The 16,189-nt window shown below is 42.6% G+C and overlaps 2 protein-coding genes across 2 annotated transcripts; both read right to left on the bottom strand.

The window, feature by feature from the left end:
- Nucleotides 1-503: 503 nt before the first annotated feature.
- Nucleotides 504-7,380, bottom strand: LOC147799295 (monocarboxylate transporter 12-B-like). The gene is made up of 4 exons (XM_087135313.1): nt 6,198-7,380; nt 4,690-4,830; nt 2,638-3,507; nt 504-2,150 (listed from the first exon to the last, which is right to left on the bottom strand). Exons 1-4 carry the CDS (start codon nt 6,409-6,411, stop codon nt 2,035-2,037), a joined length of 1,341 nt encoding a protein of 446 aa, XP_086991439.1. The 5' UTR covers nt 6,412-7,380; the 3' UTR covers nt 504-2,034.
- Nucleotides 7,381-7,777: 397 nt separating this feature from the next.
- LOC147799294 (monocarboxylate transporter 12-B-like) lies at nt 7,778-15,909 on the bottom strand. Its single transcript, XM_087135312.1, has 4 exons — nt 15,589-15,909; nt 14,138-14,284; nt 10,883-11,755; nt 7,778-10,118 (listed from the first exon to the last, which is right to left on the bottom strand). Exons 1-4 carry the CDS (start codon nt 15,800-15,802, stop codon nt 10,003-10,005), a joined length of 1,350 nt encoding a protein of 449 aa, XP_086991438.1. The 5' UTR covers nt 15,803-15,909; the 3' UTR covers nt 7,778-10,002.
- Nucleotides 15,910-16,189: the final 280 nt, after the last annotated feature.

The following is a 16,189-nucleotide window of genomic DNA, read 5'->3' as shown; positions in this document are numbered from 1 at the left end:
CTAACCTTGTAACAGTCGTTTGTGTATCTGGCGAACACTAAGTAAACATAAGCTTTTATTGGACGATCTTACCCCAATATTTACACCAGTCTTGTGAGCTCAGCAGTTCTTGCGAAACCGATGTGGTCTGGTAAATGCAAAGCCATTAAACGCATACATCGCAAAGCGTGCAAAATCATTCTTGGTAATAGATACAATGTGCAGTACTCGTCTACAATACGAGTACTTGGGACTTAAGAGCATCCTCGCGAGTAGATGAAAACAGCTGTGTTCCTCCTTCGCCAGGTGTCAGAACTCAGAACTCAGTCAAATAGTGCCACCTGTGAACTCATGTAAACACAACACGAAGAGATTCCACAATTGAAAAATCAACCGTCGAACAAAAAGAGCAAAAAAGGTCCACTTCCATAGCTAACCTGCCGACTGAATGAACACATAACACTTCCTTTCATATTTTATTTGGGTTTTCCTCTCTCCTTTTGGTCTATGTTTCAGATGTTTTGTTCTTAATTTAGTCGATTGACGGGCTTGTGTATCTCGCCCATTGCTGTTTCTTAATGTAATCCTTGTCGCTGTAGGTAATTAATATACATGTACGTTTCAGCTTTTTACATATCAGATTTCTCTCGCCTGGCTTTTTTTTAATCGTAGTTTTTTATTAGCAAATAATTCGTAAGGAATATTTTACAAGTACTTTTATTTTATCTTTTAAAGAAATTAACTTAAATTAGCACATTGCCGCTGTGACGTTTTCTGCATTAAACCATTTCAATTCGATTTAGCTTGATATACATGTATATTTGTCATTTATGTAGAAATTAAACATTTGATATACAGGCAAGTTTACTCACACTTGTGGTTCCGGAGATATTGGGGAGGAAAATTTGCAAATAAGGGGGTGTATCACGTGACAAAGAACAATGTCATTTGACAGTTCACGTCTTTATTAGTTTTGGACCTTTGCGGTATGAGCCAAGGTTAAGGTTCATCTGTTTTCGTTACTATAGTGACCACAAAGGCATAGCCTTAAGGCCATTTGTAGGTACAATCAAAGAGTATTGACCGAAGAACAAAGCACTATGTGGTACGAGTTAAAGGCTGCGGTCTCCAAACGTATATCCACAATGACTGGTACAAAAATACACACAAAACCTTGTAACACTTTCACCTTTGAGGTAAATGACCTTAATGACCTTGAAGTACAATTTACTGTCCAAACCCATAGCCAAAACAGTACAGTGTATAGTGTGCACAATATCTCAGCGTATTATACAGGCCATTCATGGTGACAACTACGTACAGTCAATATCATGAACTTAATATGATACAATATGGGCGTTTCACAATAGTGCGCCTCCAAGAGTTTGCAACGCGCTGGTCAATCACAATGCGCGAAATCTGTCGACACAATGCGCGTTTGGAAAGGGTCAACAGATTTCGTTGTGATTGGCCAATGCCTTGCAAACTCTTGGAGGCGCACTATTGTAAATCACCCGTATTAGGGCTAAATCATACTAAGTAAATTTATCATGTTTTTCTTCCATGTACAAGTTTATTTGTTGTACAAAATTGGCAGGAAAATCTTGCACCTTTCCATAAAATGGTTGATTTTCTAGGTTCAGCAGCTAACTCTGCAGTGTGCATTGATTGCCACGCACGGGTCCATATTACTCCAAGGTAAATATTCCCCCGCAATATCTTTCTATACACTCGTTGTATGAATATATACCTCTTAACCCTTCATGGCACTTAAAGTCTACCATGAAGCCCAACTATGCTTTCCACCTATTCACCGATAATTTACATGAATACCATGTTATAATAAAGCAACACACACGTTACGTTACGTGTTGTTGTCAGTTCAGTTATAAACGCAACTATACTGCGGCAACCACGCGGGTGTCATATGATAACGAGGCCTTCTCCAAATCAAATGTTTTTTTGGCTACGGCTGGCTCCCTTCTTTACCACGACCACATTACACTATACAGCCGTAGCCACGAACGATGTTCGTTCAGGACACGGCCTGCCCCATCACTTTCGACTTTGTGTGAAAACCAGAAGCAGCAAAGCAGCAATGGCAAAGAGTTGAAGGCCTCCCAGAAGAAGGAACGGTATTTTGTAGCTACCTTCAAGGTCAAAAATCAAACCTGGAAAAAGAGCAGCAAAAGGGCACATAATAACTGTAAAGATAAGCATAATAATTATTAGAGAGTATCGGTTGATTTAAGCATAGTGAGCAAGCTAGAGCAAAGACCATCTGCCCACCACTGGTCGACATTCATTGGTAAACCCTACTCAATACAATTTATTGCAAGGTAACTTGAACAGGTAAAATCGGCCATGGGTTTACTTGCCCCGTGATTTACGGTCGGTACCAATTGACAGTAGATGGTACTTAACCTTTGGCGTATTAACTATGTGACACCCTAAAGGCAATTTTTTCGTTCTTTCCTACCATACGATGGCGCTGACAAGGGCAGTCATTTCCATTATTTTCTTGGTGCATCTTTTTCTGATTTCGACTTTTGCTTTTTCTCACTTGATATCGGATACCTAAAAAATACTCTAGCAGTTTCCAGTATGGAAGCTTTCTATTAAGATAACATAAATAAATAAAACAATTGGGTCACAAACCTGGTAGATACAGAAGTAAGAAACAACACACAGCCGATTTCATTGCCATCCATCCAAAGGCGCTGCCTAGACAATCTGATTGGACGACTTCACACAATGACACGTCTACCAGAGCCCACATTATACAGGTGCTGCAGGCGTATATAACGACGCCGACCACATTCGACCAGTAGGATGTTAGCCACGGGTCGATAATGAAATACACAATAAGTGATATCAGGGCAATTCCCATGAAATCTTTGGTGCCGACTACCTGAATCTTGTTCGCCAGGGGCCCGAGGATGAAGCCAGTGAGCGTTCTGGTCAGTCCCATGATCGAAGTCAGGGTTACGGCGTCACCCGGGGTGAATCCCTTGGTCAGGGTGTGAGGGACAAAGTACACTGTCCAGCCTGAGCAGGAAACGTGAATTGCAACATATATGACTGCTACACACCAGTAGGACTGATTAGTAAGGAGGCTAGAGCGAAACTGTTGCCAAGCGGCTCGGAGAGCTAATATGGAGTGCTTTTCCTGCCCTGCCCTTTCTCTCGAGGCGTCCTCATCCACGCTGCGTTGATGTCCTTCCTCTGAAGAATCGTCTGGTAAGGCAGAGTAGTCTGTACCTCTCTTGTGAGCGGCCAAAGCATCGACAGATGGACACTGCAATAGGGCGCCGCACACGGTCAAGTGAAAGAAAATGGCACCCAAGAGGAGCATGGTGCCTCTCCAGCCGTACGTGTCAAGAAAGAGCTGAGTCAACGGTGGCATGACTATGAAAGCCACAGAGCTTCCCGTTTGGGAAATGGAGAAAGCTGTGGTTGTACTTCCTGAAGTAAAACAATGGCCGAGTAGCTCTTTGCATAAAACGTTAGAAATCCCGATACCAGGTCCTGAATATAAAGACAAGAGTAAAACAGAGTACCGTTAACCTAATGTCTTATGGAAGTAAAAAATATGATCAACTAAGCTAGCTGTTTTCAAGCACGATGATTTTCGTCAACAAAAAGTATGTTTTCCTATGTTATGTAGGTAATCCTCCTTTGTTTTATGACATTGTCCCTTTCAACTTATATTTATCAATGACTCAACTATAAATGGTGTTATAGACTTTCATTGACGTGTGAACTGACATGAAAGTGCCGTTATAAACATGATCGTGCGCGCATGTGTATAATCATTTAGGCCTGCACGAGCCAACTGCTGTGTTCCTGGATGCGGTTTATTCCATGAATCCGCAATGCTACATTGTCGAGGAGGCGCATTACTCGAAGGTAAATTCACTGATTACTCCTAGCCGTTGAAAACTGCTTTTTTTATTAAGGGAATGAGAACCCGTCCGGCTTGTTTCCCACCCTGACCCCGCGGACGATGTTCGCTTGTACTGCGAACCCCCTAAAATCCATAAATTTTACGCGAGATAAACTACAAGACCTTCAATTTAGGCGTTGAAAATGCCGCGATGTTTTTCTCGTGTTTTCACAAAGCAGTTGACTTGAAACAAGTGAGTGGTATGTATCGTATGTTGCAGTGAATATTACACACCGTAATCAGCCAATCTTGTGAAATTACGACAAAAAACCAATGGTGTACACCACCTTTAATGCATCACGCAAGCCGGGTACGTTGCAGTGAAACAAGGCTCACTTCAACGAACGGTGCCTCGTCTTTTGCAGCCACTTGGCGCGGGCGATATTTCTGTAACCGTACATGTATAGGTTTCGCCCACTTAATAGGAGAAACCAAATTTTCTGTTTCTTTCTGTGCAGTTATTGGAAGCTGAAAATGTAGTATGATTTACCTTGTCGTTTTAGGATAAGTAGCCTAAAACATTAATTGACCGGAACAGATCATCGTTGATGATAACAATTGTAGTGAAGTCTCTCCCCCCCAAATTGAAATAGGGGTGACATGAAACAGCTTCCGGCCAAGAAGATGGTAAGCCCTGACATGCTGTGTCATAGACTAATAGTCTCAACTGTAAGGGATACCCGATCTAGGATTTGTCAAACTTATCAGGATTCTTTAGCTTCAGATCCAAAGATGTGACCGGAGGTGTCATCTCTGATACTAACCTGCGAGAAGAGCTAACACTGTGGCCATAACCGCGACTGAAGAAAACGATGCAATGATGAAGGCCAAGCCCGTCATCAAGCCACCAACCATGACGCATACCCTGATGCCGAAGTAACTTCCAAGAGGGGCTGCCATTGGTCCTTATATAACAAATTGAGTGTTAGAAACATTGTCACTTTTCACGTTCATGGGAGTGTTATATTACACGTATGTGCATACCCTTGTGCATCACTTCGTTGAGAGCTAGCGCATGCGTACTCGATCACTTTACTGTGGATTTCGAGGCAGGCGACGTGGAATATCGTTCCGACTTTCTTTTCGCGGATGAAGATCATAATTTTATTTTTAACAAAACACAAACAAATACAGTTCACGAAGATAACCTGATAACTAAAACTGGATTAGACAACATTAAACCACCGCGTTGAACCGAGTTGCACAAAATTTGAAACAAATTTTTGAAAAAGTGATTTTTACAAAAAATAAACACAATCAAATTGGAAAGAAAATACACCCACGGTCTTTTCCATTTTAAAACAACTTCTCCAGTTTATCCAAACAAACAAAATAAAGTGTCGTGTGTATTAAGGTCTAATAAAACCATCAGTATTATTTTGAAGTTATTGCGAATTTAATATCTTGCACGAGAACCATTTGTCCGTCGTAGTTACGTGCGTTGATGGAGTACATGTACATTGTACATGCACAGTACATGTACATGAACTTGAACCTGTGCACACTTCAACCATGGCCGACCGGTCGAGAGAGAGCCAAAATTGAAATTGATCAAACTAACAAAGGACAATTCGCTATAACATAAACATAACATGGTAACCTTTTCAAACACCTTTTCAGTTATCAGGATATGCAGCATGTATGGACCAACTGGGGAACAATTCGGATTTTCAAGTTTAAAATACCTTTTTTTTACATTCAGAAATGTAATGTACACATACACCTTTCACCCCATTTTCTCCCAAATGTCACTTTTGATTAACGAGAAACGCATGACAAAATGAAATCTGAAGTCTGATTATATTTCTCTGGTATAAATTCAGCAAACGTTTACACAGTGCGGAAGATCTCGGCAGATAGATTTCGGTGTAGTCATTTGCTGGATGGCGTCGCCATTTTAACAAGCTACAGAAAGTGACGTCGACTTTGCCGAATTTTAGCGCATGCGCACAAACTAAGTGGAAGGGGTGAACATACATGATTACGCCTCAATAGGTTTTTGATTATCGATTTTATGATACACATTTTGGCAGGGTTTTACGTCTAGTGTTGTTGTTGCTGTTGCGAATGTGTTATCATAGATAATTATTATGGACACCAATTCTGGTCACCAATCGTTATTCAAGATTTCTGTCCTCTCGCTGACTGATCCCTGTATTATAGTTTGGGATATGTCGCTACTTTGAGTTAAGCTGTTATTAATAATTGCTTCTGTTTTACCCACATTGTTATCGTTATACGAGTATGGTAGAACTTAACTTGGCTTATTTACCGATGAGATGAACGGTGACCTCCACTAGCACAATCATCCAGCCGATGACCCAGGTGTACGTGTCCATTTGGTCCTGTAGAGTTGGTAACATCACGGCTAGGCTTTTCAGTGCACTGACCCAAAAGAACCAGTTGGTCCACACGCCAAAGACAGCCAGAAACCCCATACGGCGGTTTCTCATATCCACTCCCGGTGATAGCTGCTGTTCGGCCATGTCCGCGAAACTAAAATAAACTATTCGCTAGTACCCCTCTCTGTTTGTGCTCTGAAAAATGGACAAAACGACAAAACATCGTCTTTGTGAGAGTCACGGTATTGAAGTTTCACCCCACTGATTTGTGACCTCTGCTTGCATTAGACGACAACTTGAACTCAGCGTGCTATCTAGGTTATTTATCCAGGCCATGTCAAGGGCTGTCGCGCCTCTTTGCTGGGCTCATACAATAAATGCATGAAAACCAGTTTTGGTATCCAGTGCCGACACAGATAATGAATAATAACAAACGGTGCAAATGGATATTGTGATGAAGCTACTTGCACAGCACCAGGGGTTTTTATCATGAGATTTCGTCATCACTCTAATTCGAGCATACTGAAATCAGTACTTTCCAACAATTTTGATCAAATGTTGCTGTAAATGCGCGATATTTATTTATCCGTCCGTCCGTCCGTCCGTCCGTCCGTCCATCCATCCATCCATCCATCCATCCATTTTATTTATTATTTATACTGGGGCCCCCATTCAGCTTATAACAAATGTTCTCCAGTAGCTCCCAATTAACAATACTTAAAGGTGTAAGAAGACATTTGGAGAAATAACATTAAGTATAGAAATTACAAAAATTATTAGAATTAAGTACAAATCTCTTTTATAGAGGAGATATTACATAAAAATGTATAAACATTACTGTGGGGCATGCGGCCTAGTGGTTAGGGTTTGTAGCTTCTGATCATTAGGGTCGGAGGTTCGAATCCAGCTGGTGGCAGCATGTTGCGATATTAGGCAAGTCACTTCACCCCCAGTGTGCCTCTCTCCACCCAGGAGTAAATGGGTACCTGTCAGGGCAGATGTGGTTATGTCAGCCGTATGCGCCCTGGTCAGGCTGCATCAGCTGGTATACTCCCAGGGAACTAAGATGGCTTGAGGAATGTTCAGTTGTTGTGAGCGCAACGTGAAGGGATAATAAGCGCATACAGACTTCCAAAGTATTATGCGCTACATAAATAACGTTTATTAGTATTGTGGCGGGACAACTGACACCTTTTTGTAGCGGACCAGCAGACTGGCCTGATCAGAGATGGAATTGACCTGGCCTAACCCCACAAATATATTTATTTAACTTTACGCAAGAATGAGCGGCTATCCAACGCAAGGGGGGATATCAGTTGACGAACGGTGGACTATGCCTAGTAGGGGCTGTTCGTTTGGTGGAAGGTTACCACTGCTCTGTGATTAGGTAATTGATCCCAATGTCAGTAAAGATTATTATTATAGATTACAATTAATGTCAATACAAGTGATACAGGACTGAACTAAATCTCACGGTGACCAGTGATTTCTAAGGCAATTATATGATTGGTTTATTCAGTGTCAGTGCTCAGTTATCCTTTATATACAACGGCAATTATTTATATTCAAAATTATCCTCACGGGGAGGTAGTCCTACACGGTCAACTGCACCACGAACGTGATTAATCAATCTTATCCCTAACCTACACCAAGGTAACCCTCACAGTGATCAGGGTAACCCTTACAGCGATCAGGGTAACCCTCACAATAACCAGGTAACCCTCACAGCGATCAGGGTAACCCTCACAGCGATCAGGGTAACCCTCAAGTCTAAATAAATAATCTACCGATGGCTTATAACCGATAAGTCTTTACCACACAAGCAAATACAATCCTTGCAATTATACAACACAACAGGGTAGACTGATATATCAATAATCTCTATTGCCTTATAAAGCAACACAGTTTCCAAACTACAAGGTTCAAGGTGACTAATAACCCTCATCCACTTTAAATTATTACGAAATAACACAGGTAAGTTGATTAAGAAGACGATTATAATAGTCCTCACCAGACTCTAACGGAAACCTGCACCCAGTAAACCTCAACGAGGAAAGCAAGCTCCCAGACCAGGACCGCAACCAACCGTCGCTATGCCAACAAGCATGGAACAATGGCACACAATCTTTCTAGTCTAAACTCCGCTAATTCCCCAATTAACTGGTTCACACGGGCTCCCTTACCCTATAATCTACCACTTCTTAAATTAACGAGACTGTCTAACAATCGCCCAATCTTCAAAGAGATCTGATATAATCGGCAGCTCCGGCAACTGAGAACAAGCACCACACTAACCGATCGCACCAGGTACACTTGAGGTAGATTCCCGACCACCAGCGGTCGTACGTCAGATTTAAATTCGAAAGTCAGAAGACAACACAACTCCACAGAGCTCTGGTTAGCATGCTGCCATCTTGAGAAGTCCCGGCAACCAACGCAGCAAGCGCCCAGACCTAATTAGGTAATGCACGCCTCTGATTAGTTGCCGTACATGTTTAATGCATAATTTAGACGCGCCTGAATTATTAATTACCCAGACTAAACACAAGTCTGCGCTGCTACCCTGTTTCGCCACCGTATTCTTATTGAAAGACAAACAGACTGATTTCGTAGTACCATTTACACTTTGGATGACAAATATTGAAACAAAATGTAAAAACAGAGTAGACGCAAATTAAACTGTGCTGAAATTTCCTTCAACTATGTCCGGTAAGCAGTGGCGAGCCGGGGGGGGGGTGGTGATAAGCCTTAAGGGGCTTGCACCCCCCTTCCAGAGGTTATCGTTCTTCTCTTTATGAAAAAAAATCGAATATCAAAAATACGCCTATTCATATTGAAATATATCTTCGAAGCTCCAATGTGACCATACACCCCAGTCCCCTGTGGCGCAAGGGGAGGGGGAGGGGAAGGGGAGCCTTGAGCTTCATGGGATAATTTAGGGGTAGATTCCTCTCCCAGCCACCCCCCCCCACGACAGTCCCTTGGTTCGCCACTGGAGGTATTAGTAAATTCCCGGGAGAAAGTCTTATTCTCACTGAGTGGGAAGCTTTTTTGGACAACTCACGTGGACAGGTAACGTTGACGTCCTGAGGGTAATGTAAGGCTTACTGTGTGACGCAATTATGGACAAGTTGGGGACATACGTGTAATAAAAAGCAGAGGGGTTGTAATCATCGCTGGAGCCTTTCTAATGTTGAAATTGAGAAGTAACCTTCGTTGCTCCTGGGTGCAACACTGCATGAATCTATGAGCTTACCGTTTGTTACTCTCTGCCATCCTCTGATATAAAACATCTGACTGAATTCGACTGAATCCTTTTCCATCAAACCCTTTGTAGTGTGGAGTGTGACGTCATTTAAACCAAGAAGTGTTCTTTTGCCCTTTCTAGCTCGCTGGCTTGCCTTTTCGACATTATTGTGCGCGTGAGGTATGCACGTCGTACTCAATTGTGCTTGCCTACGCGACAATGATGATTGCCGGGTATAAAGAATTTAGCCTATAAAACAATAGTCACATGAAACTCTAAAGTATTTAAAACTGGTTGGTACTTCTGTCATCCCATATATACCATCCTTGTGCTTATTACAAAGAAGTTAAAGTACACGTACATAACTTGCCTCAATGCAATCGTCGAGTTATCATTCCACATTTATTTACTTTTATTCACGTTAACTTGCACCAAAGTCCGTATCCGCGTACTCAAAACGACAATTCTTGTTCAGGACACGGCCTGCCTCACTTTCGACTTTGTACGAAAATTAGAAGCAGCAAAGCAGCGATGGCAAAGAGGTGAAGGCCTCCCATCAGAAGGAATGGTATGGTGTAGCTGCCTCCAAGGTCAAAGATCAAACCTGGGGGAAAATAATGACAGTAAAATCAAGACACTTGATAATTCAACATGCCATTGGGTAACTTCTTCATGAAACACCTCCTCAGTACCAGGCAAAATTGACCAGTGGTTGACAAACGAACTTTTCAAACACTGCGAACTTTTCCCATGACTATAATGATCAGAAGCAATTCAGAGTAGATGGTGCGCCACCAAGTGGCGTAAATTGGTCAAATTCTGAGGGCATTGTATACGGACATATATAAGAAAATCTGGACTCGCAATGCCCTTCATCAGCTTATAGAGATCATTGAATCCACTATAGCAGCCATTTTACCGAGTCGAACACACAGCTTGCATCAATAGAAGCGAGTCAACCCGCGCATTTGTTTTCGGCTCGGTAAATGGCGGATGGTTCATACAAAGGCATTGCAAGTCCATTTTTTTTCACATACGTCCGTGGCATTTTATATATTATCACCCATACTGAGCTCTGGGAGGGGTGGCGTAACTTTCTCCAAGCTTGATAACGCGTACTTCTTAACTACCAGATTTCGTCACATTACATTAAAAAAAAATCCGAACTGGCAGCTACGTCGTACGTTAGTCTCGACTATGGCTGTAACCAGTCCCAGAGGGTTTTTTTGAGGGCTGGGATTTGTACATTTCGGACAAAGTTTCACAAACAGGCTCATTATTGTGATTAAGATGTCAGTCTATCCCCCGGCTCTTAATTTCCAGTGTCATTTCTGTGTGGGAACTTTCATGCGACGAGTGCTAACAAACCTGGTAGATACAGAAGTAAGAAGGAAAACACTGCCGATTTCATTGCCATCCATCCAAAGGCGCTGCCTAGACAATCTGGTGGGACCACTTCGCACGACAAGACTTCCATCAGAACCCATATCACACAGGCGCTGCACGCGTAAAGGACCATAGCGGCCACATTCGACCAGTAGGATGTTAGCCACGGGTCGACAGCGTAATACACGGTCATTAACACCAGGGCAAGCCCCATGAACTGTTTGGTGCCGACTGTCTGAATTTTGTCCATTAGAGGCCCGAGAATGAGGCCAGCGAGCGTTCTAGTCACTCCCATGATCGAAGTCAGGGTGACAGCGTCACCCGGGGTGAATCCCTTGGTCAGTGTGTGAGGGACAAAGTACACTGCCCAGCCTGAGTTGCAAACTTCAATAACGATGAACATGAACGCTACGCACCAGTAGGCCCGACTAGTAAGGAGTCTAGTGCGAAACAGTTGCCAAGAAGTTTGGAGAGCTGACAAGATTGAGATATTTTCTCGCTTGACACATTCTCTCAAGGCGTCCTCACTGTCGCTACGTTGATGTCCTTCCTCTGAAGGATCATCTGGTAAGGCAGAGTAGTCGCCGGCTTTCCTTTCTACAGCCAAACCATTGATAGACGGACACTGCAAAAGGGCGCCGCATACGATCAGGTGAAAGAAAATGGCACCCAAGAGTAGCAGGGTGCCTCTCCAGCCGTACGTGTCCAGGAAGAGCTGAGTCAACGGTGGCATGACTATGAATGCCACAGAGCTGCCCGTTTGGGAGATAGAGAAAGCTGTGGTTGTACTTTCTGAACTAAAACAATGGCCAATTAGCTCTCTGCACAAAACGTTAGAAATCCCAATACCGGGTCCTGAGGATAAATACAAGAGAACCGTGAACACAGTGTTAAAAGGGAAGTTAAGAATGTCTGGAATTATCTTCTGATTGGCAAAACCCTTTAGACAGGTACAATGTAATATATTTAGAGCAATTTCTAAAGACACAATACCTTCGATGGTCTCACATAGTGACAGAAACTTTGCACTTTTGAGGCCATTTAGGTACATTCGATTTAAGTTTGCCACATACAGTTTGACAGCCAAATGTTTCAACTTTCTAAATTATCGTAAACAAAAATTTTACAGAAAACTCTCTCTCTACGTTTCCTTGGTCTCAAAAAGGGACAAAAACCTCCTCGATACCAGGGTAAAATAGAGACTTAACACAGCTCTGGTCGTGTCAAGATGCAAGTGTGTGAATTTGTGCGAATGATATTGCACATGAACACGTGGACGCGTGTTGAATGTAACAAAATGTAACATTTTCTCGTGGGTGTATAATCTCATCAAGTGACAAAATGTGTGTACGATATAATCGAGGAACACTTTCAGGTCTTACAGTCTTACGAAGTGTAAAACACTGTTGTTAAATTTTTAACAGTATAATTAAAAGAACAAATGTCAGAGGTGGCAGCAAGTCATATTTTGCAAGTCAAAGTCAAGTCACAAGTCATTTGGTCCAGTCACAAGGCAAGTCACAAGTCATTTGGTCACAGGGCAAGTGAATTCAAGTCACAAGTCATTTGGTCTAAACACGAGTCAAGCCACAAGTTTCTTCGTCAAAGTACAAGTCAAGCTGCACATTATTTTGTCCAGCTGTAATAAGCAAAAGCAACCAAGTGTCAAGCTCCGAAGACACGAGTGCGAGTTACAAAAATATATGGGGCCGGTCGAGTAGCGTCTGACTTGGGTTGCTAACTTGTCATTTTTTGCAAGTCCAAGTCAAGTCACAAGTCAAAGCTGGTACACGTATTTACAAGTCAAGTCACAAAAACAGCGACTCGACTCCGACTCGAGTCCAAGTCACATGACTCGAGTCAGCAACTCTGACAAATGTATGTTTATAAACATTTTTCAAACTTACTTTGCATGACTATGCAAAAATCCCCAAAAGGTCATATTTTAATAAGAGTTTATTTCGGATGTCTGTTTTGTACAATAGGTTTTTATCACTTCGTGAGATCATCGTCGATACGTCGAATAACCCTTTCCAGTCCCACACCTCCGTTTCCCGGAGCTTTATTTTTGTTTTTATGGGCCGTTTAGCTGTAAAGGCTGCACCCATCCGCCTTGCAGAGAGATGGTTGTAATATGAAAGGAAGCACGTTTAGAACTGATGACTGGACCTGACCTTGCTGCATCCTAATTTGCATACAGGTGCACTGATTGAGTTCTTCTAGACAAGTGACGTGCAGATAACATGTATTTGCGCAAGGTCAATGTCGTGGTGAAACTCGGCTCCTGCAACCACAGCGCTAAATACCATTTCACCATAGTGCGCCTCCAAGAGTTTGCAACGCGTTGGAAAATCACAATGTGCAAATCTGTCGTACCGATTCGCGTGTAAAAAGGGTCGATAGACTGGTTCCTGTCCCTATTACATGGGGACCGGTAGCCAGCTGCGGTTGAACGTGTGCGATTAGCCCTGTCAGTTTGGATGCTGAATAGGTCTATGTAAGTTTTTATCAGGCCAATATGCTTTAAATTAACATGAAATTCGTTTCAGCAGGGAGGCCAATAAAACACGAGTACCTATCCTTGCCAAGGCTCTGCTGTCACTGTTTGGTATCATTTTTCAAGGATTATCATCAATAAATCATTTTGCGGCAATTTATTTCAAATCATTGGTTATTGTGTTAAATTTGAGATTAATGAATCATTTATGGTGAAGTTATTTTACGAAAAGAAAAAGCCAAAATGCTGGTCTGATTGAGTTGTGCATTGCGTGGACATTGTTTCCTCATTTACATACACCCGACAAGATTCAGCCGGATTTAATACCCGCTTCTGGTCCCTACGTTCGGAGGAGACTACGTACGGGACAGGAACTAGTCTTTTGCACGTTGTGATTGGCCAACGCGTTGCAAATTCTTGGTGGCGCATTGTTGTACATCGCCCGTACTTCAGATGCTCAAATAAAGTTTGTTTGTTTTGTTTATAGGTATAGGTTTGTCCCCGTTTATAGAAGAAACTCTTTCCCTTCTGTGTAAATTTACAGTTCATGCTGGAAACCTTTAAAGATTTACACTGCCACTTCAATATTCCTGGTAAATCCTTAATTAACCAGATCATATCTTCAGAGATAATAACGGTTGTAATGAAGTCTCCCTCTCCAGGCGATTATACATGATCTCCTGGCGTTTTTAAAAGCCGAGCCGAAAGACTTGACTGATGGCATCGTCTTTGATACGAACCTGTAAGAAGAGCCAACACTGCGGCCATACCCACAGCTGAAGAAATGGCCAACGATGCAATAATGAAGGCCACGCCAATCATCAAGCCACTGACCATGATGCACACCCCGATGCCGAAGTACCTTCCAAGAGGGGCTGCAATTGGTCCTTATATAACAAAACGAGTATTAGAAACGTTGTCACTTTTCACGTTCATGACAATGTTATATCACGGAGCTATTAAACACAAGGAGTCAGCAAATACAGAGATCAAAAGGGTCAATGATGACCACAGCAAGCCCTGCACGTGCTGCAAGGACCGTGAAAACAAATTCCGCGACGTTTGCGGGCTACAGGGAATGCTCGGAGTTGCATTTGCAAAGGATCGTGGGTACCACGCATGCGTGTCTGTAACACTTCCGCAAGTTCAACATGGCCGCCATGAGACGGAAATCATCGTTATTGGAGAATTAAAGTTCGACAATTTTAGTGATTGGTCTGATATTCCAATGACAATGAAAGTCTGGTTACATCTTTACATCCCCAAAACGTCTCTCTTAACAATAAACAGAATTTCTAACTAATACAAATTTCCAAAAAATACACACAAGAAACTGAGAGAATGTAGCTGGTCCAGAGTAAAATAAAAGCACCAAAAACATGGGAAGATTTGTTGTCCTTTCTGTAATTGTCCACAACTGTGTCGGCATGAAACCTCACCACATTGTCAAATGCATCCCTGTGGCATGTTTCCACTTTCTTTTAACCATAGGAACCAGTGGGATTGCGACTTATGATATAAATGTCGCAGTTCATACTTTGGGTATTTGTTCTCTACCGCCAGAAACGCAAAATGTCATAACTGACTTTAACACGTCCCACTTTTGCCAAATAACCACCGCTGATTTGGAATTTTCGAGCGCATCTGCGGAGATCACTCGCTGACTCCTGAGGACTACTGAAGAGAACTGCGCATCCTCTCCGTGCACCTTTTCCATCATTTATTTACTCCAGTATGCCGCAGCGAAACATAAGTGTGTGGGTTACCAGCTACCTGGCGGTGGCGATCACTGTGTACAAAGAATGTCTAGGGTCTTCAACACTGGGACCGGTAACTGCGCCTTGCCGGTGGAGCCGACCGTAGCAGTTCATCGGATTACGGTCTTTGGGGACTTCGTTCTTACTCCTTGTGTTTAATAGTTCCATGGTTATATAACGCCTCAATAGGTTTTTGACTATCGATTTTATTGTCGTTGTTGCTGTTGCAAATGTGTTATCATAGATATTATGGACTCTGCTCACCAGGTGTTGATCAAGATTTCTGTCCTCTCGCTGACTGATCCCTGTATTATAGTTTGGGACAGGCCTATGCCGTTACTTTGAATTAAGCTGGTATTAATAACTGCTCCTGTTTTACCCACACTGTTATCATCGTTATACGAGTATGGTAGAACTTAACTTGGCTTATTTACCGATGAGATGAAGAGTGACCTCCACTAGCGCAATCATCCAGCCGATGACCCAGGTGTACGTGTCCATTTGGTCCTGTAGAGTTGGTAACATCACGGCTAGGCTTTTCAGTGCACTGACCCAAAAGAACCAGTTGGTCCACAGGCCAAAGACAGCCAGAAACCCCATACGGCGGTTTCTCATACCCACTCCAGGTGATAGCTGCTGTTCGGCCATGTCTGCGAAACTAAAATTAACTATTCGCTAGTACCCCTCTCTGTTTGGGCTCTGAAAAATGGACAAAACGACAAAACATCGCCTTTGTGAGAGTCACGGTATTGAAGTTTCACCCCACTGATTTGTGACCTCTGCTTGCATTAGACGAAAACTTGAACTCAGCGTGCTATCTAGGTTATTTATCCAGGCCATGTCAAGGGTTGTCGCGCCTCTTTGCTGGGCTCATACAATAAATGCATGAAAACATGGTATCCAGTGCCGACACAGATAATGAATAATAACAAACTGTGCACATGGATATTGTGATGAAGCTACTTGCACAGCACCAGGGTTTTTTATCGTGAGATTTCGTCATCACTCTAATTCGAGCATACTGAAGTCAGTACT

The sequence above is a fragment of the Acanthaster planci genome, linkage group LG04, assembly GCF_054643075.1.
Source record: "Acanthaster planci isolate LZ-2023a linkage group LG04, COTS_SCS, whole genome shotgun sequence".
NCBI lineage: Eukaryota > Metazoa > Echinodermata > Asteroidea > Valvatida > Acanthasteridae > Acanthaster > Acanthaster planci.
Note: the sequence above shows the minus strand (reverse complement) of the source record. Positions and strands in the feature narration are given on the sequence as shown.

What these genes read in the sequence shown, in the direction of transcription:
- LOC147799294 (XM_087135312.1), bottom strand. Translation starts at nt 15,802, where the DNA reads ATGGCCGAACAGCAGCTATCACCTGGAGTGGGTATGAGAAACCGCCGT. An exon ending in GGTCACTCTTCATCTCATCG is followed by an intron (nt 14,285 to 15,588) that starts GTAAATAAGCCA and finishes TTGTTATATAAG; the next exon opens with GACCAATTGCAGCCCCTCTT. An exon ending in CTTACTTCTGTATCTACCAG is followed by an intron (nt 10,119 to 10,882) that starts GTTTGTTAGCAC and finishes ATTTTCCCCCAG; the next exon opens with GTTTGATCTTTGACCTTGGA.
- LOC147799295 (XM_087135313.1), bottom strand. Translation starts at nt 6,411, where the DNA reads ATGGCCGAACAGCAGCTATCACCGGGAGTGGATATGAGAAACCGCCGT. An exon ending in GGTCACCGTTCATCTCATCG is followed by an intron (nt 4,831 to 6,197) that starts GTAAATAAGCCA and finishes TTGTTATATAAG; the next exon opens with GACCAATGGCAGCCCCTCTT. An exon ending in CTTACTTCTGTATCTACCAG is followed by an intron (nt 2,151 to 2,637) that starts GTTTGTGACCCA and finishes CTCTTTTTCCAG; the next exon opens with GTTTGATTTTTGACCTTGAA.